Source organism: Larus michahellis, chromosome 1 (assembly GCF_964199755.1).
Source record: "Larus michahellis chromosome 1, bLarMic1.1, whole genome shotgun sequence".
Taxonomy (NCBI): Eukaryota; Metazoa; Chordata; class Aves; order Charadriiformes; family Laridae; genus Larus; species Larus michahellis.
Window position 1 is genome coordinate 34,887,600 of NC_133896.1, and position 27,605 is coordinate 34,915,204.

The 27,605-nt window shown below is 38.0% G+C and overlaps 2 protein-coding genes across 3 annotated transcripts; one reads left to right on the top strand and one right to left on the bottom strand.

The window, feature by feature from the left end:
- RPAP3 (RNA polymerase II associated protein 3) lies at positions 1-19,972 on the bottom strand. The gene is made up of 17 exons (XM_074569587.1): positions 19,800-19,972; positions 17,470-17,628; positions 16,746-16,886; positions 16,146-16,268; positions 13,877-14,004; positions 13,153-13,274; positions 12,678-12,748; positions 11,652-11,783; positions 10,115-10,242; positions 8,336-8,457; positions 7,848-7,918; positions 7,596-7,712; positions 5,310-5,521; positions 3,920-4,115; positions 3,148-3,245; positions 1,644-1,744; positions 1-500 (listed from the first exon to the last, which is right to left on the bottom strand). The coding sequence occupies exons 2-17, from the start codon at positions 17,620-17,622 to the stop codon at positions 409-411; spliced, it is 2,007 nt and encodes a 668-aa protein (XP_074425688.1). The 5' UTR covers positions 17,623-17,628; positions 19,800-19,972; the 3' UTR covers positions 1-408.
- ATP23 (ATP23 metallopeptidase and ATP synthase assembly factor homolog) lies at positions 19,944-26,143 on the top strand. 2 transcript variants are annotated; one of them, XM_074569718.1, is made up of 6 exons: positions 19,944-20,286; positions 20,943-20,988; positions 21,096-21,177; positions 21,457-21,594; positions 24,553-24,636; positions 25,759-26,143. In XM_074569718.1, exons 1-6 carry the CDS (start codon positions 19,944-19,946, stop codon positions 25,960-25,962), a joined length of 897 nt encoding a protein of 298 aa, XP_074425819.1. In that variant the 3' UTR covers positions 25,963-26,143. The 2 variants fall into 2 exon arrangements, with proteins under 2 accessions (XP_074425819.1, XP_074425907.1); XM_074569806.1 differs by having other exon boundaries at positions 20,272-20,286; positions 20,891-20,988.
- The last annotated feature ends 1,462 nt before the right edge of the window (positions 26,144-27,605 follow it).

The window sequence follows — 27,605 nt, forward strand, 5'->3', positions numbered from 1 at the left end:
TATCTTCAACTCAACAATCAGTTTATTTTCCTAAAATAAAAAACACACATATTTGTAATATACACGAATTGATTCTTACCAAAGACATGGTTATAAATACGTTTTTTCCTTTTAATAAAGATCTCTTATCTACAGTCCCCATCCTGATTGCCAATCTGCCCAGTTGTTTTTTAGGCAAACAGATTCCACTGAAGACAATGTAGATCTGTATTGTTTCAGGTGTTGGAAAGCAAACGTACCTGCAGAACAAGATAATTATCTCTTCAGGCACTTGCCATTTGGCTAAACCAAGTTTAAGAGTTTCATTACTTATACAAAAGCGACAAAATTCCAGTCTTTATAGGCTTCTTCAGCTGATTTCCACATGAAAGTAGTGCAGAACCAGAAATCTACATGCCAGTCATCTCACTAAGAGAAAATGCCATATTTCTTCTTCAATTCTTCAACAGAAATATCTTTCAATCCCACGTGATTCACATGATTGAACAACACCTGTGCAACTGTAAAAAAAAAAAAAACAACATAAGCTGTTGTTTTTGTTATTCTTCTATTATTATTATTCTATTATTTGTTACTTTTAAGGTAAATCAGTCCAACTCATTCCTCAGTGAGAGTGAGGTTTGGATTATATAGCTGAAATAAGAGTAAATTTTTAGAACTACTGAGATGATAAAAAAAAAGTAGCAAAGGGAAGCTCTCATTTTGTTTTGATGCCCACAAGCTGCGTAACAACATTTCCTTAAACAGGTATATAATCCTGACAACATACACAAACAGCTTTTATTTTGTTTGCTGTCTTGGCACTGTGCCATTAAATGCAGAAGATAAAAGTTAATGCCAGATGGCAGAGAAAGCTTACATCAGCTTAAAGGCATAAATGCAATTTGTAAGAGGAATTTACTTGCACTTCAGCAAGTCAAACAAGTCATTTTATTTTAAGGAGATTCACACATCAAAATTTTGAAAGTATAATGGTTATTAGTGAAACTCAGTTGTAGATAGTAAATTTGACATTATTTGGTCCCAGAGAAATATTTTGCTTGTGTCTCACTGTTACATAGCCTGTCTGGTGCACTAAAAGAAAATGTTTGAGACAAAACCCACTTTTATAAACCGTGAACTCAAACCAATGTCAACCCGAATCACAAACAAACCTAAATGATGCCTCAAGAACAGGACAGAGACAAACAGACTGAGTGGTTTAGTGATGTTTGCATTCTTTTTGCCATCAGTAAAGCCAGGATTGCCATGAAATGGTTGCAAATTGTGGAAAATGTGTAATTTGTATACCTTACATTTCAGATGTAATATTTCATACAAATTCATGAATTGGTAACATTACCAGCTACAAACAGGAATGCTAGTGAAGCTTACTTCATCAGACTAAAATGCAGTGGTATTACTGATAAAATCAAAACGATTTAGCTGTAGTTTTCAAGTCTTAACAACTAATAAGGAATCAAAAGTCTAAGAAAAGTTACATGACATTCATATTAATTTTGAAAACAGTCAAAAAGTTAGACAATAACCATAACTGATTATTACATAGAATAAACAAGAATAGCACTACAATTTATGTATTTCTTGCTAGATTCCACAGTATCACAAGTGAAGTTTGAAAAAGATACTACTGAATTACTTACTTTTTTTCTCTGAGCCTGACATAAACATTACTGCCATATCAAATCTTTTTAATTCAGATAGCCTCTGGAGGATTTCAAGGATGAGCGATGGCTCCTCTTTCCTGAAGAAGATTATTAGAAATATAAAAATAACTACTGTTGATTAGAAAGATTCAGTAGCTGCAAGCAATATTAAAGACTTCAGGAACAAGAAACTAAAGGACCAATGAACTCCCTTCTTTGTTTCTCTCATATTCCCTGCCTTTCTCATCTTTCCTGTTCATTCTCCCACCCACAGTGCAAAAAGTCAACATCCAGAAGTCTTTACGCAAGTATCCTTCTGATACAGAGAACAGATACTTGATACAGATTTGTGAAGAAATACAACAACCTAGACTGATGCAAACTGACTGCTGTTCATGTACAGAATAGCTATTGTATGCTCACACCTTGCCATAACTGCTCAATTTTTATACATGTGTGTGTGAAGGGAAGCAGTGCCTGTGGTCACAGAAGCTCTGCAAGAAGCACCACATTACAGTTACCCTCATTTTTAGCCATACAGAAAATTCCTAGATTGCATTCATTTTGCTTTCTTCTGGTCAACAGTAAACAGGCGTTATCTTTCTTACAAATAGTAACAACAAACAGTATTTTTCTTTCATAAGCTTGTCCCGTCTCCCTCCGGGAGCAATGTCTTTTACCTTACTGCAAACAATTTCAACTTCCTAGCCCTTATATGTCATACTGACAAATGCAGGACCGTATCTCTTCAGATGTCATATTTCACCCACGTGATGGATATTTACTTTTAAAGAAACCTTTCTTTAAGGTAACTTTAAGGCTAACTTTCATTTACATTTGCTTTTCCCCATAAAACAACACCCTAAAAACATTCTGGGCATGCGCTCTCAGGCAGAGTAACTAAGAGAAGTGGCACACTGCCTCTGACAGGCAAAATGAACTTTAAGCCTCAAATGGTAGCATGGATACAAATTTCAAAAACAATCGTCCGGTCCTGTCTTATCAGAACTTCTAGCTCCAATATACATTTACTACAGGCTACTGTAAAATGCTACCAGGTAATTAAAAAAAAAGTCAGAATACATCACAATAAGCATTGCACGAAAATGAAACTCTCTATATTTACTTTCTAAAGCTGAGAAATATAGAAAGCTAATATTGTGCAATTATATGTGATAACAGACCATACACAGTAATATGAAGGAAAATTATTTCATACAGTCTAATATTCAATTTCTGATGCTATTTAACAGAACTGAATTTGACAATATACAGTAAAGGCTATTTATTTATTTACCTCTTTTCTATCTGATTCTTCAAGATATCTTTAATTTCTTAGGAAGGAACAATTGAATCATTCCAATTATCGCATCATGTTCATGCAATGTTATGTGCTGGAAATAATTTTGTTAGCCCAAGGGCTGGGCTAGGGAGACAAAAAAAAAAGGGGGAAAACCCCAGAGTAGGAATAAGCAATTTAAAACAAAGGAGTCAAACTTACTCAATGTAGAAATCATGTAGAATTTTCAGTATCTGGTTGAACAAGTCTGGATCTAAGGATTTTTGGAACAGTTTTGGATAAAGCGATGGCTCTATTTGCTTTGGAAAAATTAGAAAAGCGTTATTTTTAGGCAAAAAGATACAGTTGAGTCATAAGAACTAGCAATGAAATTTTAGGATGTCTTGGACAATGCTGAAGTGCATGAAAGGAAACAAAAAACCAAATCACTTGCACTATTTGACATTAAACATTAGTTTTGGGGTTTTTTGTTTGGTGTTTGGTTTTTTTTGTGACAATGATTGCTAACTTCTTTTAAAAGGAATCTAAGCAATTTTTCTGTGAAAAATATATAAGCAGAACTACACATTAAGTAGATTGATGTGTTCCAAGCATTTGTTTGGTTTAAAGAGATAAGAATGTTGCTATGTCTAATTACCCTAGGAGCATTCATTTGAAAAATTAGAATTTAACATGGTTACTAACGTATTTAAGTCTTTACAGAATCAGGGCCTATGTCTGAAAGAAGAGACAGATTATGCAGAGGACTGTATTCAAAGCGAGGTTAAGCGAAAACCTAGGCACAAGAGGAGAAATTACTCAAACGTGGATAAAACTACTTAGCATTATGTGAAGGTAATTAAAGAAAGGGACTATTATACACCGTTAAGACACTCTAAACATAGCTACGCTTGCCACCTAAATTTGCGCTGTTTCTTCAATGTCAGTTGAAGAAACTTGTCCAAGCACTGTCAATCGCTACTATGTTTTATACCTTCAGGTACAAGTACATATTTTCCGGGCAGTCTTTCAACTTCCTGAAGTCAGCCTCAAGCTGGAAAGAATTTGCAGGAATGACAGGGATCTGAGAATCAGATCTAAATGACCTTCTGATTTCTTTTTCTCTCTGTTTGTTCACAGGGAATGATGGATGCAACATTGATGAACTTCCTTTCACACTGGCAGGAGGCCTGCAGAAAGATTTTGAAGCACATAATCAAGAAAACACTTAAGGAAATCCTACACTGAGACCTAACTGGACATCTTTGAATTCATTAAAAATCTAAAATACTAATCCAAGTTAAAAAAAAAATTATTTTAAGCAGGTATCTAAAAAACCCCTTCAAATTATGGAAGCTTTGTATTTGATCCATCTTTTCTAAAAGAACACACCTGCTTACAAATACGCTCAGCCTTTCTCTACTTTGTTTCTGGAAATAACTGCATTTTATGGCACAGATTTCTACCATATATAGCTGCAAAAAAAATATTACATTTTCTGCGGTTTCACAATACAAACAATAACCATGTCAAATGAACAAACCATTTTAAACACCGACTACGGTGAAGCTATTTTTTGTCCTGTAATTTACCAGTCAAGTCCATTTGTTTTTCAGAACTTAAAAAAGGGCTAAGAAACGTATTTTTTTCTTTAACACTTCACAGTAAATCCATCTGACTGAGCTGGAAAAGGTGGGTGTGGGAGGGTGTTTCTCATAGAAATTCTTCAAACAGAATTTCATTAAAAGTATTTACTATTAACAGAATGAGATGATGCCAATGCATACAGAGCTTTCCTAAGCAGCCAACAAACAGAGTTCCAACACTTAGCAGGGATAAAGTTAGGATAGTGCCTTCTATACTTCAGTCTAGTTCCAGCCAGCCAGACTTGAGTCTGCCCAGCTAATACAGTAGCACTTGGGAGCTTTAAGCAAACATGAAGTTAACGGCTGCCTGCTCAGCAGAGGGAAGAGTGGTGACACTCTCATCTGCTCTTTTTATCTCACACAACTGGTGCGCAAAGAGCGTTTGAATTCTGCTCTAGTTCTACTCTAAAACATTACAAATAAAAATCACAGCTAGGGAAAATGAAGTGCACAAGGAAGAGAGGACGGCATACTGGAAAATATTATGAATTCCTTTATAATGGAAATGCAAGAACAGGACTAATTTTCCATCTAACACTAAGTAGACCGTACTTGTCTCAACCACCACAAGATCAAAGAAGCAGACGTGTTAGAACTTTATTTTCTTTCAATATTTTCTTTTTAACCCAAATTCTCCGAAATACATTTGATACCTCATCACATGTAGAAATGTGAAAGTGAAAATTAATTTCAGCTACATTTACCTTTTAAAAAGAGGATCAGAATTTTTATACTTACTGTAATGGTGAAGTATCACTGATTTCTTCTATTTTTAAGTGCTTTGCTTTTGGAATGTCCATTGTAGTCAACTGATCATCCTGATCTAGATTCCCTGTTGTTTCAACACTCATTGAATTCCTCCAGTTATTGACTAAAGAAGTAGCGATGGGCAAATCACTGTTTGGTGTGTCATCATCAATTTCTTCAATGGCTATTCTTTGCAAAGGCTTCTAAACAGAACACATACCTCCTGTCAGTGTGTAGCCTCAACATCAGTGTACATACAGGCCCCAGATACGCAGCTGTGTTTAATTTTAAATAATCTCATGATAACCAGTTTCATCTGTAGCGGTACATATGGAAGATAATTTCAATAAAGATAAATGGCAAAAAAGGAAACTTCATTACATTCTTCAGGAAGCCTTATATGATCATTTTATTGCTTTACCCTCATAAACCAGTGTATCCTTATTCTAGAGGATCTCATAAGCTTGCATTCTGTTTTCCCAGTAATAAAAAACAAAAAAAAGTGGTTTATTTCCCCTACTAAAATTCAATGGGCAAGAACTACCATATATTTTGACCAATCCCCTAGTCAAGATTTGTAATTTAGCTAAACAAGTAAATATCCAGGAACATAGGCCTTGACCCTCAACTTCAAATTTTGAGATGATAAATATCTGCTGGTTGACATTTACGTACATCATAAGGCACTTAACTCCACCACCAGAGGACACACTAACTAAAATGCTTCAGCTTCTTTAATCTTTGCATCATCACCATTGTTTTTGACCATCACCTAGCACCACCTTCGCAGGTCTTACAAGGCAGAACCATTTAGTGGGGGGAGGAAAAAAAAAGAAAAAAAGAAAAAATTCATTACCTTTTACTTTGGAATTTCATTTCCTGAATATGAAAATAGTGTATATTGCTCTGGAAATACAGATGCAAACACACACTACTAAACATACTCAACAATTCAGACTTCTAAAAATGGCAGATTTCTCTGTCCAGTTCTAACACAATCCCATCGTAAGTCTTCACAGCAGTTTGCAAACTGCTTTAAATCATGCCAAAAACCCACCATCTTGTTGATGTATTGACAGACAATACACAGTTCGCTTCGACAATAGACCATCTCATCATTAGGCTAAGACTGGGAGGCTCCCTGGTGGATATAAAATAAAATTACAGTTGTCTCTGCAATCCTTGGGCAGTAGTAAAAGCACAGACCTTTCATCTATACTTGAACACCAAGGAAAAGACAATCAACCTAGCATCTCCACTTAATTTAGCAGCCAAACTAAATATGTAATATAATTGCCTATAGTGTTTCACCTACTTCATAATCAATTCATTTAACTTTCTAGAAATACTGTATCTGGTCATCGAGAACGTATAATACTCCCTGCCCACCCCCCCCGCCCCGCAAAAAAAAAAAAAGGATCAAAATAATCACACATTTTCTACTAAAACTATCCATCTGGATTATATATTTAATGGAGTAAACAAACGTTTTGAAATCATCAAAAACAGAACACTACAGTACTCTGTACAATGTGTGAGAATGCTTCGTATTCACACAACTCACTGCTGAGTGTATAAAGATTAAATGCACTAAAAGGGGAAGCCTAATACATAAAGAAAGCTAATGTTACTCTCTCTGTTATCATATTTTGTCATATCTAACTCATTAGTCTGACTATAACCACTGATAATTCATAGCCCAAAAATACTGCTTCTTGAAAACCAATACCCAGCTATCCTACGGTTTATGTGGATGAAAATGCAGGCTCAAGGCTCTTGCAGTCGCCCTAGGTGACACCAGCATATGACATGGGTAGGTAACATGTCTTGTTACCACTACAGCTGCTATAGAAACTATAAACAGCAGATGAAGAGAAGGGAAGTTTACCCAGAACCTTCTCAAGTCTGCAATGAAACACCGAGACTCAACTGCCCCCCCTTTAGTATCAATTGCAACGTTAGCTACGGGCCTAGGACAGGGTCGTGGGGTTGCCTCCTCATTCTGTACTACAGATATAGGCATACACCATGTTTCCTGAGTGTGGTACTGTAGGCTGAAGGCTTACACCACCGCTACTGTTACATGCACATGGAAATGCTGAAGTTTATGTTCTTGAAAAATAGCAAAAAACCAAATCTGTAAATTTTGAGCTTTCCACGGGCAAGATGTATCTATCAGGAGTTGGTCTACAGAAATAAGCAAGAAGTGGATTTTAACTTTAAGCTCTATTTTTCCCCATCATTATAGAAAGCAACTCTTAGAACAAAACAACTTACTGTGGATTTCAGGTGTAATGGATTATCAATCACTTTCACTATATTTTTTATTTCTGTTTCTTTTATCAATACTGCAGGATATTCTTGATGAGTCTGCTGTTCTGTCTCAGCTAATTCCTGAAAAAATGGTAAGTCACCCAAAAGATCAAAAGTTTAACAAATAATTATTAAGATATGTTAAAAATTACACAATAAAAAATTAAAACATTCTTTTACTATAGACTTACAAAAAAATAGCACAAGTATACATACATTCCTTATTTTAGTGAGTTCGTTTATTGCTTGTTTATTTCCAGGTTCCAGCTTCAGAACAGCTTCAAAATCTGAGTGAAAAATGACACAGGACAACTGTAAACATTTCAAGTTACAAGGTAACTAGCAACTATTCAAACCTTTTCTTTTCCTTTAACAGATCTAAAATAATGAGAGGCAGGTAAGTCATCCTAATGCTTATATCATGACCTAGTTTTCAAACCCATTTTTCAAACTATTTCTTAGTACTTACCATAAGCAACAATAGTTCTAATTTCATATAAAATTGTCTTTGGATCATGTGGATACCAACACAAAAGGTTTTATACATATTCAATGAAACACACCAAAATCCCACCATTCCTAATTTTTGCAATGATAACCTCAATTAGTCAGCAATTAATTTAATTGCTACTAGAAGACTAAAAAAAAAAAATCAGGATGCACTTATCTCTTGCCTATCACACTTAGATAATTTGAAGTCGTACCTTGCATAGCTTCTTTTAGCTTTCCAAGAGCAACTCTGGCAGCTCCTCTTCTGGCAAAGGCTTTAGAATAGGAGGCATCTAAGAGCAGAGCTTGCGTACAATCATTTTCTGCCTCTTCATATCTCAGCAAAAGAGTTGAACAAAATTAATAATCAGTTTCAAGAGGCAGTTTCAACTGAAAAGACAGAGCTACCCAAAACAACTGAAATATGAAGACAGATCTTACTTACCTATATACATATAAATACATACCACTGAGCTAAAATGTAAAATAAAAGTAAATATAAAAAATATGATTTCTCAGCACCTTGAAATTTCAGCCAAATCTTTCAGCCAAATGACACACTGCTGACTCTTTTTATCATCACAGAGAAATTCACTTCCTCTGTGAAAATAAATACTTAAAGCCTGTCAGAGCAGAGTCCACTTTAAACAGTAAATAGCCTTAAAATGGAAGTCAGCATCATAGCTTTGTACATCTGAAAACCAGAAATACCATTACAAACAAGCAAACAAAAAAATACTAGAAAGGAGAAGCAAGCACATATCAGAATAAATTCATCTACATCTGAATTTCTGTGACTTGTCCTTAACTATTTCAGAATAAGATGCCGGTATATCCTAGCATTAAAGTAACTTGCTTCATTGTCTGACCAAATTTCCTCATCCCAGTTATAATAGATCATGATTCCACTATGTGCATATTTAAGTATTTTCATTCATTCCTTTTCTCCTCCTTCAATCTATCATTGAATTTATGGAAATAGTTTTGGGGTGGGTTTTTTTTGCAGTTCTTATCAGTTCTAGACGTTTATAAGAATACCAATGAGCTTCTGTTGCATTTTATGTTTGGGTCCTCTTTGAAATGCAAAGACCCACGATACACTGATTTATCACACAGAATTGATTTTCTTGCTTTGTCATTCAATTAAAGCATCCCTTCCTCTGATTCTCGACAAACATTATTTGCATTATGATGTCCTCTATGGCTTCAATACTGAATTACAAATATTGTGTCAGAAATACTACCTGTGCAACTTATTATAATCTCATAATTTGAGATCAATGTATTGTCTCTACAGATACCCAGCCACACCATGTTAGAACTGATGATCAACCTAATGCTCAGCTCTCTGCATCTCATGCTACCAGTTTAAACTACCACACCATCAGAGAATCAAAAAAGATTCACACTTCAAAAATGGTCATATGTAATTTCTCTCATTTGCTAGAAAGCATGCATTTCCTACTGTTACTGGATTACATGAATAAAGCTTAATTAAAAAGAAACTAACTACATACACATGTCTCCATTAGTGGAGTTAAAGAGAAATATATTTCAAAAATTACAATTTCCAGAAAAAGCTCCTGACTTCAAAGGGAATGAATAGAAGTTATAATCCACTTTTTACAGTGCAACATTTAGTAGCTGACTGGGTTTTATAATCAAGAGACATAAAGATTTGGGCAGGACCTATGAGAAAGGCGAGTATCTAGAATTTTACACACATAAAAGAGTTTCTAAAGTTTGATTTTCATTCTATTTCATACTGATGCCATTATATTCTCTCAGAACTTCTTTCCTATGAAACGCATCGTAAAATCACACATACTGAGTTGTTCTCTCTCCCTTACTATCTTAAATACAATTTATTCTCTACTGAGTTCTGGAAAGAATTAGAAGGAGTGACAGTAACTTGAGTGAAAATCTACTGGATCATTCTTCCATGTAGTTCTCAACAAAGAAAGAACCAGTATAGCACATGCAATTCTACTTACTTTTCAATCTTTAGGTAGGCCATGGCTCTGTTAGCTGGCAAAAGCGCATTGGTTCCATCTGCTGCTATACCACGGGTATAACATTCTATTGCAGTCTCATACTTTCCTTCTTTGAAATAACCGTTACCCTGTAATACGTAACGTAGAAAAAAATAGCATTGAGAAAGATCTAGTGCAATGAGCTTTTCTTATCCTTTTTAGTAGACAGGGTCACAATATCAAGAAGATGGATCACAAAGAACACCTACATCAGGGCAGATATTTATGGCATATTTCTTCATAGCTAAGCTTAGAGGCAGAGACTACAAAATATACCTTAACTTTTTCTAGTACTTTAAGGATAAAAATTACTTTTCTACATGCATAGTTTAATCGCAGACTTTAAGTCTATAACATGTGATTTACCCTTACTCTTGATGTGCAGGATATGCCACCCTGTACCTCCTGAATTTAAATACAAGCTGAACAAAGACGAAACTTTACAATTCTCCTTTCAAGATGACTTTCTGCATTGCACGAATCCATCTTTACCCTGCTACATCCATGAAACTCTTATCCTTAAATATTACTTGGGCCCAAATATTGCTGTTATTTTCTAATTAATGTTCCATACAACAAAATTACATTACTTTGTTTGTTTGTTTCTGAGAGACTAAGATTATCTTTTGCTTCTCAGGACTACTATAAAGCCATGTATTATATTCTCCACTACTACTCTACTCACTGGCAAAAAAGCGAAGGCCACAGTTCAGACTTGACAGGATCCATATTGCCAGAACAGGCCCATAATGAGTCAACTCTGCTACCAATGAAGTAGTGCACTAGACTGAAATTTCTTTTCTGTGGCCTTTTCAAACTGTTGTTCCTTTTACCTACTTAATTTCTGCTTTCCTTCTTTTCCTATTAATTACCTCTTAAAAATCAGCACAGGTAACCTGAATATTGATAAAAAGTCAGAAGCTAAAAAGCTAGGTAAGAGAACAGAAAGAAAATTATGTTTTAGTTGATAGTATTATTTCTTAATTGCAACAATGGGGAGAGGGAGAAATCAATAAGCCAACTGTGAGTCGAGACCATGTAGCCAGAAAGATATTTTGATTGTCATTGTTGCCTGCCCTCCCTGAAGTCCTTTTTATAACTACTTTTCACAATGTAATTAGAGGTTTGAAAGCACAAGGAACAGCCCACAACTCTACTTGGATGAGCAGGGGTCAAGATGCACATAATACTGGAGAAACAGGATCTCTGTGAAATACAGTTCAAGTTCTACTTATCTTAGCACATATTTGAAATTTATCATATGCAATTTGGGCTGTAAGAGCTACCTTGTATAATTATTCCTCCAGAAGAGTCCAAAAAGAACTCACTGTCCCTTTCCCCTCCTATAGAGCCTAAAACAGGAAACAATATCAAGGACATTGTATTTGTGAACTTCAAGACAGTTTCAGGTTTAATTTACACATTTGCATAGCTAATAGCACAACAGAACACTTTTCTTCCCTAGTTCTCATCTGCTCCACCAGAACCTGTGACTTACCAGATCTTTTTCTGTAATAGCCTTCTGCTTGAGCTGCTGGTCTTCAATCCGCTTCTTCTCTTCATCTGTTAATTCTGGTCTGACTGTATCTTCAAACTCTTTCTGTTCAGAACACTCTTTTGATGACAGAGCCTGCAAAGAAGAAATTTTTTTCCTCAGTAAGTAGTTGCCCTCTGCTCTGCCAAGCATTTTAACAGGAGTGCCTGTGTTGCAAGTTGAATGCAAACTGAAAAGATCATTATAAACCGTTCTTGAAAATGCATTTCTATGAGGGACTGTGAATCAGAATATTACTTGGTAAATAAAAAGTATGTAATTGCTGAAGCACAATGTGAAGTGACTCATGAAACCTGTCTATATATGTTCCAATTCACAAATCATTTACTTCTTCAACTACTGGAGACTTTGCGTCTTCATTTTGAAAATAATTTTTTCAAGTGCTTTCAAAACCACAGTTGTAGAGGTATAAGCATACTCACACAGTAATGACAGGTAAGCTTATATTTACTGAGGTCATAATAATCAACATTCTCTCCCTGACAAGAAAGGGATCAGACTTACAGTAGAGTATTATGTTCTGCTAGGCTTAAACTCACTTTCTGGTTTGGCAGACCACAGCAATCAGTGGGACTACAAGCAGGCTGGCAGTTCAGCTTTACTGCCAAGAGAACACCCAGGTTCTGTCACATGTAGTGCTACCTTGTATGAAAATACTAAGCATGACTGAAAAAAAACATTAACACAGGAGGTAGAAAAAACATCTGGGGGAAGATTTAGAAAAGCCAAACAAACCAAACCACAGATGTTGATGCATGCATCCAGTTTTAGTCTGCTAATCCACTGTTACATGGATGTTTGCATACATGCTAGTTTATCCAGAAGAAACTCAATTACAGATTTTCACCTCAGTGAACTTAAAACATCAAAAATGTCAGAAAAAAGCACAAGGACTTGTTGAATTCAGTTCCTCTTGTTGATACAGATATAAACTGACTAATTTATGTTAGGGCCTATTAATCTTATTACCTGATTGATTTTCTTCAGTTCATTTTTTGCTTCAAAGTTGTTTGCATCCAGCTCTAAAACTTTTTCATAATCTATCAGAAAAGCAGAAAAAAAGAGAGGTTTTTTTTCGAAAGAAAAGAAAAAGTTTCAGATAGGAACTACAGGCAAGTAACCAGAGTATAAAATAAGAGCTTTTTTTTGAGACAACATATTTTGTAGTTACCTAAAAAGCCCACGATGCTACAAAGAACATATTATTCTAAGACATTTAAAGCCGAATTATTCTAGAACTTCTAATACTTACAAGTAATCATTTAGACTTGCTGCATGAAATTTACCTTGCCAGAAGAATATGCAATATCGCATTTCCTTTCTTTATTTATAGGAAATGAAAATTAAATTCCTACATCAAACAAGCAAATCACAAAAGCTTCAATCAAGCAGATAAATGAACAGTTGGTATGTATTTTAAAGAAAGAATTTAAAAAAGACCCACCTTCTTTAGCACCTTGAAGATTTTTCAGAGCAAAGCGAGCGGCCCCTCTTCTGGCATAAGCCTTCGTGTAATTTTTATCTAAAGCAAGTGCTAAATTGCAGTCAGATTCTGCAACAGAATACCTATCAAAAACATGAGTGAGTTAGTTTGGACACATCTAGGTAACAAAACCCCAAATATCAGCAAGTTAGCTTACTCTGAAGCTTTACAGGTTCTCTCTAGTGGAAATATTACATGCTTCAGGAGGAGCACAGAACAAGTATTTAAACATGTCCCAATTCAGAACGTATTAAAACAGGAAAGGAAAACAGAGGTCAACAATCTGTACTGCAACAGAAAGAATAACCCACTCTCCTATACCCTTTCTTCACCCCAAACAAATTAAAGCCTTAGAAATAGAGCTCACTATATCTGAAAGGCAAATTACATACTGAACTTCCTCTCTTTTTGCCTTTTTTTTTTTTTTTGAAGTCTTATACTGTAACACAGAAGATGGCAAATTTCCAGCATGAAAGCAGAGGAAGAAAAGATGAGAGACTACCATATTCTTTATCCTGGCAATTTCTATTTTACTTTGAAACTGTAAAGCGGGTTGCAACAGCAGTCTTACACAGGCTGTATTACAGCACGGTGAATAATATAATCAAGCTTAAAACCAGTCAAAAGATCTGAAGGTAGCATTCGAAAGAAGAAAATATTAAGGATTTAACAATACAAGCCTTACTTTTTCATTCTATAAAAAGCTGACGCTCTGTTTGTGGGCAATACCGGATTGTACGGATCAGAATGCATCCCTCTAGTGTAGCATTTTATAGCTTCATCAAAGTTCCCTTGTTTAAAGTAGCTATTACCCTGTGAATAGAAGAAAGTCTTATTAGCAAATTACCGTACACTGACAGACACATTACTAATTTTTGGTTAAAAAATTCAAAGCTTGTATTTTAGAATGCTCAAACATTTTTGTTTAACATCTCTCACAAAGTACTACTTTACTGTAAAACATTTTTTTTAACTACAATATTCTAAGTATCCCATATTAAATATTTCTTATGATCTATGCAATAAGAGGGTTTTATTATATACTGATTTTCAGTATCTGTAGGTCATTTCCAGAAACCTATAACAAACACCTACATAGCTGCTTAAATTTCCAAGGAGAATCCCTGAAGGTTTTTTTTGTCTTTTTAGTAACTAAATTGGGCATCTTTGCTTTTCAAGGTAAATATTCTCATTTCTGCCTCCTCTGGGACACAACTTTTATCTCATGTGCCCTCAGCTGCTTCACTGCAGCCAAGATGAAAATGGGCAAAGACATCTCAATTTCTCAGTGTAAACTGCAGATTATACATCGGGGAATTTCTAAAGCAGCAGAGAAAAAAGGCGGATATCACCCATGCAGACAATTAAAAAAACCCCTACAGAACTCTACTGAAGAAGTCTGGACTGACAGATGGTGTTAGGTGACTGTTTATAAACAAGGAAGTTTCTCAGAACTACAGAAGTTGCCCTACAACTGCCAACGGAGCATGAGATAGGTCTTGCTGTATTCGCCTTGCAAAATAAGGTAAAACTGAAATGGTACCAACTTGCCTTTACCAAGGCAGGAAAGATATACAAACTCGCCCATCATGCCCAGATGTAAATGGCCTCGCAAAGGAACTAATCTTAAATTATTGGTGATTTAGTTTGGGGCATTCAGACGTTGTGTTCAGGTAAACACCAGTCTGATTCATATGGCAATTCTATACAGCAACCCAACTTTTCAAAGCATAAAACCCACCAATACATTAATCATTATAACTGCACATTAAGGAGAGTCTGACAGGCCTTGCTGCAATTGATGATGAGAAGAAACAGAAATGCAGCGAGAATTATGTATGTTGGAATAGCAGGCAGGAAAAAAACAGACATAAAAAATTCCAAATGTGCAATTTTTCCACCAGAAGTGTAGCCTCACTGAACAATCTTTTAAAAGAAACTAAAAATGCTACGTCTAACTTGATACTATGCAAATCATAGAATCATTTAGGTTCTAAAAGACCTTCAAGATCATCAAGTCCAACCATTAACCTAGCACTACACAGCCCACCATAAAATCACGTCCCTAAGCACATCTACACACCTTTTAAGCACCTCCAGGGATGGCGACTCAACCGCTTCCCTGGGCAGCCTGTTACAATGCTTGACAGCCCTTTCGGTGAATGAATTCTTCCCAGTATCCAACCTTAACCCCCCATGGCATACTTGAGGCTGTTTCCTCTTGTCCCATTGCTTATTATTTGGAAGAAGAGACTGACCCCCATCTTGGTACAACCTCCTTTCAGGTAGCTGTAGAGAGCGATAAGGTCTCCCCTCAGCCTCCTGTTCTCCAGACTAAACAACCCCAGTTCCCTCAGCTGCTTCTCATACACTTGTGTTCTAAACCCTTCACCAGCTTCATTGACCTTCTTTGAACATCCCCCGGCACCTCAATGTCTTTTTTGTAGTGAGGGGCCCAATAGTGAACACAGTATTTGGGACGTGGCTTCACCAGTGCCGAGTACATGGGGATGATCACTCCCCTAGTCCTGCTGACCACACTATTTCTGATACAAGCCAGGATGCTGCTGGCTTTCTTGGCCACTTGGGCACACTGCTGGCTTATATTCAGCCAGCTGTCAACTAGCACCCCTAAGCCCTTTTCCACTGGGCAGCTTTCCAGCCACTCTTCTCCAAGCTTGTAGCGTTGCATGGGGTTGTTGTGACCCAAGTGCAAGACCCGGCACTTGGCCTTGTTGAATCTCATACCATTGGCTTCGACCCATCAGTCCAGCCTGTCCCAATCCCTCTGCACAGCCTTCCTATCCTCAAGCAGATCAACACTCCTGCCCAACTTGGTGTCATCTGCAAACTTATTGGGGGTGCACTTGGTCCCCTCCTCCAGATCACTGATAAAGATATTAAACAGAACTGGCCCCAATACCAAGTATAACAAACAGTTACAATGCTATAACCTTTTCCTTCTCTGCAAGAGCTTTTTCTGCATCTATACGGATTCCATCTTCCTCAGAGTCTGATTCTGGAGACACAGAATCATGAGTACTGTCTTCTTTATCAAGTTCTTCAAGTATCTTATCCTGAAATCAGATAAAAATAAATTATCTTCATTATAATCTAACAATGCAAAATAAATCAAGCAAGAATTTAGAAGAATTAGTAGTGCATTTTTTAAAATTTCTACTGCTTAAGTCCTCTTTATTGGGGAGTTTTCCACACTTCAAAAGTAAGAGATCTATCCTCTAATACTGTGAGTTGTATTTAGCCTTATATTCTACTAGAATTATGACCTTTTAATAGATCTATCGTCATTTTTCCCCCCAAAGTAAAATTCAGTCTGCTGGATAACAGCACAGGCAACAGAAAACTGGTATTTCTCAATATATCAAATTTCAAACACATAAACTTTTTGGAAGAAAACTACTTTCTACATTCATCAGCACAGTAAGATACTGACTTGTGGACTGAACTCTCAGCCCTATTAAAAAAAACAACTTATTCAAGACAGAATCAACTGGGAAAAAAGACTAAGTTAACAAGCAAATATTCTGACTCACCACATCAAGTTTTCCCCATGCTTCATAATCGTAAGACTTGATCTTGTTTTTCTTGTTTTCCTCCGTTGTTATTTTTGAAGGGACTTTACTTTTGCTTTTCTTCTTTTTCTTAAAAGCCTTGTTTCGAATTGGTGGCAAATTCTAAATTAAAATAAGTAATTTATCATAAAACAGATGTGTGAAACTCACTTGTATTGAAGAATCTATAGTACCTGTATCTACTGGCTAATTTTATTTTAGAAATCCAAGTTGTTCTCAGGAACTCTACAAACCATCAAGAACAGCAAGTGTAAATCTTTCAATACATAATAATAGCAAATATTACACGTATGATACAAAGTTAAATTTTAGAAGATGAGTGTCTGCAGAGTATCACTGAAAAATAACACCAATACATTAAAAGTCAGCAATAAATAAGTAATACTGATGTTGCAAACAAACATTCTCCTAGATCTACCCAGAACTGATTAAAAATATACTGGACCCATCACCTCCAGAGGCTACCGCCCCACAGCTCTGTTAGTGGAACAGTTTACAGAGGAATCTTTGGTTTGCTTCGGATGAGAAACAAGTCACCTGGGTTAGCTCATACCTTCTATTCAGGTGTTTTAAGTCAACACATTTAATTTTGCTGAAGCAAAAAGTAATTATTGTAAACACTATTGCTTTTGTAAACACTTATGAATAGCTGAGTTAATATTGAAACTGGAGTTGTGATTTTTACCTCTTCTGGGACACCACTCTGTTTCCTTAGTTCAGAATCCACTTCTTTAATATCTTTTTCCCAGCTCTCCAATTCTCTCATAAAATCCTGCAGCTCTTCAGCATTCTGCTTCATTTGCAGCTGTAGTTCTAGTGCTTTATTTGGTGCACTCATTGTAATCTGCAAAATTTCAAGGAAAAAAAACTCTCTGAAGAGAAATTCAAAGTATGTGCTGAAGGAAGCTAGCTACTTCAAAAATTAAGACGTCTGACTTACATGCAAGACAGGCTTCCCAATAGCCTAGTAGGAACATTAAATAGAGAGAGACTAAGAAAGAAAATTTAAAGTCTTTGAAAAAACAACGGGAACCCATGTATTTAGTTAAAACAAGTATATTAGAACAAACAGTAAGTCATGCCTTCCTAACTAAGTGTAAGGTAAAGGGCTCAAAAAGTCAATGAAAATCCTGAAAGCAATAATCAGGTGATGTTAGTTTAAAGCCACTTCTGCAGTGTTTCTCAGATGACAGAATGAAGAAAAATTTAACACATTAACACTCAAGTTTTAACTAAAACAAATAACAATTAAGATATACATGCAGCCTTCTATCTGAACAGAAACAAGATATCTGACCAACGAACTCCCAAAAGCATTTTCAGCTCCTACAAATATGTTGAAATATGCACGCATTTTTAGCACAGGAATGAGGAAACACATGAGGTGTTTTACTATGAAGTGTAATGAATTACAAGTCCAAAATATTCTTTGAACATGTTCTTTATCCACATCTGTAGCCCTCCAAGTCCCTAGAACACTGTTTAATAATTATTAATACTTAACAGTCTTCCTAAGTTTTGTTGTCTTATTTTTAGTGTCTTGGATGAAAGACATATCACGGAAATATCAAGTCACAAGTAAAAAGTAACCTTAAAAAAAATCATGGTTACAATTCAGAAAAAAATAGGCACATTTGTACAGTCCAACACACAAAAGGCTGAAAGGATGAAGCAAATATATTTTGAAAATAATCATGATTAAGTAATTCATGATGAACGAAATACAAACTTAGACGAAGAAAGCTACGAATGGTTGGTAACTCTAACCTCTTGACTGAAAGAGATTCAGGATCAGTTACAATCCTCACATAAGGATAAATAAACTATATAGAAAGTACACACAAAATTTAAGGGTAAAAAAACCTAGATTATTTGTTTATTTTTAACGTCCAGTAAGACAATAACCTTGTAGCACAGAAATATAAAAATGTATGGGCCAAAGACACCTCATAATTTCTGCAATACAATGTGCTGTCCATAATTATGGACAAGAGTCTCATACAAGATGGAAAAACACATATCATGATTATTAGTGAACTAACACTACCAAAGCAGAACTGTTTTTTCATCCTCAGGAGTAAGCAGCTGAGCAGGTGCCTTGATGCACCAGTTGTGCTTCTCCTTAGTTACCTCCTATGCTTAGGTGCTAACATTCTTTACCCTTAGCAATGTATTTTTCCTAAAAAATTTTAAATATTTAGTCTATTTGTAACTAACTGGAAAGAGACTTTAGATGAAGCCAAAAAATAGGTATTTTTTATTATATTTCCAATTCAAATGGTTTCTATATTTTTTTTCACCTACACCTGTTGCCACCTACTGAACTGTCTCTGTGCTATTCACCCAGTTAATTCCATGAAACCTGGGCATGGGCCCACCAAATATTCTATACAGCTTACTGCACCCTGGTCAATGGTAGCTAGAACAAGATGCTTCAAAAGATGCAAGAAACTACACTGTGATCCCTTAGACTTTGCTTTTTGCTACCAGTAGCTAAAGTAATATTTTTATACACGTGAAAATCGAATATTTAATCTACCTGCTTGTTTTTTAGCATTCTAAAGCATCTTGCACAAGTATACCATATAAGCCTGCTCCTGTGTCCCACTGGCCTACGCTGCTTGTCGCACGCAGCTTAGCAACGTCCTCAATCCACGCGTTCACAACAAACTCCTTTCCAGCGCAGCTCTTACACCCTTTAAGGCAAGTTTTTATTGAATCTCAGTGCTCGGGCCGTCCCTTGCTTTACCCAACGCCCGAGGGCTGCCCTGTCCCAGCGCCTCCGCGGGAGGAGCATTGCCCCAGCGGCCTGGCCGACAGCCAGCGGAGCGGGCGAGCCCCCGCCGGCACTGCGGGCCCGCCCCAGCAGCAGGCCCCACGCCGCAGGAGGCCCGGGCTCACGCCGAAGAGGCCCCCGGGACAAAGCCGGCCCTTCGGGGTGGGCTCCCCCTCGCCTCGCCAGGCCGCGGGGGGGCGGCAGCGGGCCCGGCCCCATACACCCCACCCCGGTCTCACCTGCACCGGTTCCCGCCTCCTCCCGCCGCCAGCACTGGTCGCCCTTCCCGCACGGCCGAGCCTCTTCCCAGAAGACAGCACAGCCCTGCAGCGGGACGGTCCCCGCAGCCTCTCGGCGGAGGCGGCGGCAGAGGCGGATAGCGCATGCGCCCGCTCCTCGCCTCGCGGCCCTCCACACCGCCTGGCCCCGCCCCCTCCGCACCACGTGACGGGGAGCTGGCCCGGCGATTGGTGCTGCCGGGCCGTGTGCCCTTTGCCCCGCCGCCGGGGACGGTGGCCGGCAGGCGCCGGGAGGGGCAGGGGTCGGCCATGGAGCAAGGGGAGGCCGCTCCGCCGGCGGCTGAGGAGAAGGGTGGGGAGGAGGAGGATGATTTCGGCTACCGACTCTTCCCGGACCGGAACAAGAAGCCGCAGAGCTTCCTGGTCCGCAGCCTCTTCACCTTCCACAACAGGTGCCAGCTGATGCTGAGGATGACTCTGGACACGAGTAAGCGCTTTCCTCGTGAGCCCGGCCCTGGCGCAGCGGAGGGTGCCCTGGGTGGGACCGGCGACGCCCGTGTCCCCCGCTGGAACGGCCTGGCCGCGGCGGTGACCTTGGGCCGCAGGGTCCCGGGACGGGAGCTGCTCCCCTTCCCCAGCCGCTGACAGCGGGAGGGGCTGCTGCTTGATGAACACGCTGATTTTGGTTAAGACAAAGAAAACACAAGTTCAAAAGTGGCTGTGTGCTTCTTTTTTTTTTTTTTTTTAATGTCAGAAGGTCCTTCTCTACTTCTTGTTCTTGAAAATTTGAGAGGATTTGTCGATTTCTGGTTCATTTTTGCCCTTTTCACTATGTAATGTTGGCTATGAATGTCACTGAAAACAGTTGTTGTTATCGGCCACTCTATTTATGTCTGCTACTAATAAAATAATGTCAGAAGTGGCTTGATTCATTAATAACTTTGTAAATATCATGATTCTATGTCACTTTACGCAGCCTGAGCTGTAACAAGTGCCAGTTGTATTGCATTAGTGTTGAATACTGCAAAGTGTGAATTTGGATGTGTAGTGCTTTTCCTTTTTTCTTGACTGTGTTTATATTTTGATTATAGATGACTTAGAAACTTTTGTCTAGAGAAATTGATTGCAGCAATGTTTTTCTAGATCCATATGCTCAACTACTTCTTGAGGCTATGAAGCAGTCTGGTTGGTATGTAAACTAATTCATCCTGTTCTGTGTAGTAACATCACTATTATATGGAGTTACTGGTCTTTTTCAAATCCTTCCCTATAACTTTGTTTGTTTGGGTCTTTCAGCACTGTCTTCAATGACCGGCACTTTTCTTGTGAAGACTGTGATGGCTGTGTCAGTGGAGGTTTTGATTCTGCCACATCTCAGGTAGGCCCTGAACGCTGTCTTCTTTCAAAGGACTGCATTTTTTTTTTACTAGGATTAAGTCTACTAATGCTGTTCTGAGTTAAAGGCATGAAAACAAGAAAAATTAAAGATGTTCCATGGTATTGGAACTAGCACGTTGCAGAATGATGATGCTGTTAATGTTGAAAAAGACTGATCTACAGAGTCTAAATGCTGTAGGTTGTGTGTGCTGGGTCTCTGAGAAGTAAGTGTGATGTTGAAACTCGGTGAAAAATCTACATATACTTTTTTGTTCTGCAGATTGTTCTGTGTCAGAACAACATTCGCCACCAATCCCATATGAACCGGGTGGTCACACATGAATTGATTCATGCTTTTGATCACTGCCGTGCACATGTTGACTGGTTTAAAAATGTCAAACACTTAGCATGTTCAGAGGTAAGTTAAAATGCTTCTGATGTTGCCATTATATTAAGTACTGCTGGTTATTAGGAATGTTTCATGTTTAAATAGGCATGCTCTTACACAGACTTTGTTTGGTTTAATCCTGTTAATACATTTTATCCTTTCTGTCAAGTCAACTTAAGCAGTTTCATTCAGAAAAAAAATGTTTAGTTTTCATAAATATTAATAAGTCAGTGTCATACTAAGTAGAATGTGATCACTGTGAGTGTAACCCTAACAAAAAGTGGTTATTAACAAATGAGAGTAGTTAGAGATGAAAATGCATTTACACATTAGTGAAATGTTTATAGGGTTCTGTTTCTCCCCTGCAAATCTTGGTATGTTGGGTATCACAGTAGTATGGTAACCTTATTTTTGTGTAGGTTTTTTTGGTTAACAACAAACTTGTCTTTTCCTATAACATACGTTTATTTATTTATTGTGATGTTGCTAATAGTACGCTTTAGTTATGACTCCATGTCCATTTCAGAGGACATAGGAATTTGCTGCTTGAAAGGCCTTAAAAATTGATGCCTTAGGAGGTGAAATTAAACTGGCCACGGGCTAGTAAAAATTCCTCTTGTATACACAACTCGTGCGTATTCATGTGCTTTTAATTGATTTCTGATGTAATCCATTTCATTTGACCACAGAAAAACTTAGTCTCATGATTAATATTACAAAAGTACATTCTTGTGACTGTGTGAATTAGGTGGCTTTTTAACTGTTTTTTAAAAATATATAAAATAATATAAAAATGTTGTAATGGCTTTGGTTTGGGTTGGGTTTTTTTTCTTTTTGGTTGTAGGTAGGTTTGTTTGTTTTTAATCAGAATGTATTAGATTCCAGACTTTAGATGAAATCTGTGCACATCTTTACACATTATGTGGGAGAACCAAAATGATGAATTTGGTACAGAACAAATCAGATTTCATAAAAATTAATTTGAATTCATTAATTGAATTCATATTTGGTGTGGAAGAGAGTCACAGTCATATATTGTCTTTATCTTTTTACAGGTAAAACTTAATGAAGTAACCTTATGTGGTATTAGTAAAGCCATTCGGTATAACTGGGGGGGTTGACCTTGGCTGGCTGCCAGGCACCCACCAAGCCATTCTCCAATTCCCCCTCCTCAGTAGGATAGGGGGGAAAAGTAGGTTTAAAAAGCTTGTGGATCGAGATAAGGATATGGAGGTGACTTACTGGCTACCCTCTTGACGAAGATTGATTTAATTTAGTGCCTGTTAATGACAGAGTAAGATGGTGAGAAATAAAACTAAAAATACCTTTTCCCCCACCTCTCCTTCTTCCTACGCTCAGCTTTACTCTTTCATTCCTGACTCTTCTGCCACCTTCACCCCAGAGCGGCACATGGGGATGGGGGATGGGGGATGGGGGCTGCAGTCAGCTCATAACACTTTGTCTCTGCTGCTCCTTCCTCATCACCCCATTCCCCTTCTCCAGTGTGAGGTCCCTACCATGGGTTATAGTCCTTCGTGAACTACTCCAGCATGCGTTTTTCCCATGGGCTGCTGTTCTTCAAGACCTGCTCCAGCTTGGGTCCTTTCCTAGAGTCTTTCAGGAATGCAGTGCTCCAGCGTCAGTCCCCCACGGGCCATAGTTCCTGCCAGAAAACGTGCTCCTGCGTGGGCTGCCTATGGGCTGCAACTTTTTTCAGAGCGTGTCCATCTGCTGTGGCGTGGGGTCTTCCTTGGACTGCAGCGTGGATATGTGCTCCACTCTGTTCTTTCACAGGCTGCAGGGAGACAACCTGTGTCAACATGGCCTTCTCCACAGGTGGCAGGGGAATTTCTGCTCTGGTGCCTGGACCACCTCCTCCCACACCCTTTTTGCTGATCTTGGGGTTGTTCCTCTCATGTTTTTCTCATTCCTGTCTCACAGCTGCCATGTGGTGTTTTTTATCCTTTCTTAAATATGTCATCACAGCGGTACCGCTGGCACTGCTGATGGGCTCAGCTTTGACCAGCAGCAGGTCCGTTTTAGGGTGGGGAGAGCCCCTTTTCTGGTCTCACAGAAGCCATCCCGGCAGGCCCCCTCCTGCCAACGTCTTGCCACCTGAAACCCGTTACAATAATTCAGAATTATTAACTTTTGTCTGCTTTTTTTTTTTGTCTAAGCATTTACACAGTGCAGAATAAAGCCTGTAAGCCTCAAACATAAAATTAGAGACATATATAAAAGAAGATTGTGCTTGTTCTTGCTCTTGTTGAGATGATTTGTTTACTTCAGGTCTTTTGATATTTATTTTATTATATGGTGTTTACAATTTTTATTGCCAGCTTTTTAATTCTTACATTTCACGTTTTCCATGCATTTATTCTCACTCTGGTACTTAATTATAGGAAATTCCAGTTTTAGTTGTATTTCCTAACTGAGGGTGTAGGAACACTTGGCAGACAAAAGAAATTACAATGCACAGGAGAAGACAGTTAACAAGCTAAAACAAATATTTATTTAAATGCAGCCTTTCCTAAAGCAGGTGGGTTACTGTTCTTCTGGTTATTGGAGCTGTAGTCTTTGAAAGGTATCTGCCTTTCTTCCTGACTCTTGTGTCAGCTGATACAGACTGGGGAGACTATTACTTTCCATGTTCTTTCAGCAGTTTGTATATATGTGTGTGTACTTTTAGATATATATATATATGCATATACATATTATCTCTTCTGCTTATTCATTTAAGTTTTGCGAATGTGTGAGACTTGATTCCTGGAGAAACTTCGAGGTCATATAGTAACACTTCACAGTTCGTTGAGCCTGAGAGGGTGGATATAAGAAGTAATATGTACTTAATAAGTAGAAGCGGCCCTGGGAATATTCTTTACCGCCTGTCACCAGAAAGATATTGAAGAAAAAAATTTATTACAACTTTGTTTTGATTTCGTATTTCCATGTGTTTCTCTGATGGTGTGGCTTTTTTTTTCTCAATAGATTCGAGCTGCTAATCTCAGTGGAGACTGTACACTGATGAATGAATTATCCAGGTTTAAATTTGGATTAAAAGGACACCATCAGGTAAAGACTGTAGATGTTAAAAGTCTGCTGATTTGTGATGAGCCATCTTTACGTACTTGATCTCGGTCTTCTACACTTTAATAGCTGAAAACATCAGAGAAAGATGTGGGTGCCATGGACTTGCTGCTTTCTCTTAATTACCCTTTAATAACCTTTGACGATTCATGATAATTTTTTTTTCCACCTTGTTATTTTTGTTGGAGTGAAATTCCTGAATACTTAGTCCTACCGTAGAGCATTACCACTGACGATGGATGGTTAATAAGAACCAAACAAAAACCAGGGTTTGCAGGGTATGTGGTGAGAATATCTTACCCACGATAAGTGGGTAAAACTCTAAAAGGTCTTTGAAAACTGGAGGAAGGAGAACGACAAGAGTTCTAAATAAACGTGTATTAAGTCTTACAGGAATTAGGTTTTTTTAATAGTAGTGAAGACTGTGGGTTGAGTCCCAAGTAGTTGCTCATGTTAGAGTGGCAGTTAGCTTGTAGCTGGGGATGTTTACATCTTTTTTTTTAATCTTTTAATAGAGAATCTTTGTAAGCAAAAGTTGCCGTAAAAAGAGGTATCAAAATGAAGGCCAGTAAAGGAGTCATTCCTTTATGTTTTATAGCATTTCAATTGGAAAAATACTAACCAGTATTTACGTCTGTTTCTTTCTGATGTATTTTCTTTTGTGTCCAAGTCAAGTTGTACAAATACTTGATACCTACAACAAATGCCAAATTGTATTTTAATTCCTGTTCTAAGGAATGTCTCTTACTTAATTGATGATTTATTTGCACATGGAAAACTAAAACACATAGTTAGCATAGGATGGAACAAAAATGTACTTTAATGCTTATTACAGGCATTGTTTTACTCCTAGAACCATAGAATCATGGAATGGTTCAGGTTAGAAGGGACCTTAAAGATCATCTAGTTCCAACCCCCCTGCCATGGGCAGGGACACCTCCCACTAGACCGGATTGCTGAAAGCCCCATCCAGCCTGGCCTTGAGCACTTCCAGGGATGTGTCCTGTGATACAAAATTATTATGTGTGTAGTAGGCGTTAATGGGAAAACCTGGAAAAAAATTATTTATACTAATACAGATTTTTCTTTATCTAATTCCCACTTTAGACTTGTGTACGAGAGCGAGCGATTCGTTCCATTCTGGCTGTTAGAAAAGTTAGCAAAGAAACGGCAGAAAAAGCTGTGGATGAAGTTTTTGATGCCTGCTTCAATGATCTGGAACCTTTTGGAAGAATCCCACACAGTAAAACAGATGCAAAACGTGCCTATAAAGACTTTCAGAACAGAGATCGCTATAATGCTAATTTGTAAAGGAAAAAAATGTGAAAAATTATGTTAATATCTGATTATTCTATAACAGCTGGAGTTACAATCTATGTGCACAGTGCTGGTGGAAAGGGCAATTCTCTCAAATGTATCAATTAATTTTGTATACTTTTTCCAGGAGCCAACTTCCATGGAAGTAAACGAAGTAAATGAACAAGACAAAAAATTGCTTCCTCACCTGTTATTCCAGCAAGACAATTTAGTACACCAAATGACTTGTCAAATAATGATCTGCACATTTCAATGCACATTTAATTCTGCTCAGTCTGACTAGGGCTTGGTTTCTAAAAGTTTTCTTGTTACTGAATAAATCTTTTCATAAAACCTTTACATTTCTACCATCTGTGATACACAGTCATAAACGTGATGATATTCATCACTCCATTTTAAAAGATGGGCACCTGAACTAAAGCTATTGGGTCCACATTTAAAAACTATGGCTAAACCCAAAATTTAATAAACCGCCACATTTTTGAGCACCTCCTGAAATTCTTGGAATCCCAGCTCATCTAACGTTAACTTTACAGGTAAATAAAAGCCTTTGGCTTTTTAGGAATTCGACTGACAATTCTGCTTGCCAAATCAAACCCACAAGCTAGATAAGCATTGGTGAGACTCTCTCCAGCAGGTTGAGCTTTGCTCAAAGTGTTGGTGTAGCTTATGGTGTTCCTGTCCTTGTTAGGTAAGTCCATCTGAAGAAAGCAAGAAGCTGTTAGCTTCATCCTAAATCTGAGAGAAGCTGTCTCATTCCTCCATTATTTCCAAATATAAGGTATTATAATCATTGACATGGATGCAAGAGAACCACGTTTTCTTCACTCTCTTGAAATCAAAGATGGAATTCAACCACAGGTGTGGTTCACTGATGTAATGGAGATATGGATCCCCAGTCAAAGGTTTGTAGGCATAGCTGCTGTGACAGTTACTCAAGACTCAAGTGTGAGTGCAACCACACTGCAGAGAGCAGGGTCAACTAAAGCATGTTGCTGAGGACTGTGTCTAGTTGGGATTTGAATATCTCCAAGGACAGAGACTCTACAACCTCTCAGGCTAACCTGTTCCAGTGTTTGATCGGCCTTGCAGGTTTGTCTGGCTTTTTTTCGTCCTTGTGTATTTCCTGCCAATTTCCTCTTGTCCTTTCTTTGGGCACCACTGAGAAGACTGACTCAGTCTTCTCTACTTCCACCCTTGCCCCATCAGGTAAGATCTTCCTGAACTTTCTCGTCTCCAGGCTGAAGGGTCACAGCTTGTGGTCTCTTTGTAGGTCAGGTGTTCCAGTCCATTTATCATCTTCACGGCAGTTTGCTGGACTTGCTCTGCTACGTCTGTGTCTCTCTTGTACTAGGAAGCCCAGACTGGACCCAGCACTCCAGATGTCTCAGTGCTGAGCAGAGCGGAAAATCACCTGTTGGCCTTATTTGCTGCAAGGTTGTGTTGCTTGCATAAAAATTGGTGTCCACCAGCACTGTCGGGGCCTTTTCTGTCCTGTTGAAGTCTCTGAATGGCAGCACAAGTCTCTGGTGTATCAACCACTTCCCTTGGTGTTGTAATGGCTGTAAACTTTCAGAAGTTGTGCTACTCCCGTCTTCCAGGTTGTTAATGAAGATGTTAAACAGCATTGGCCCTGA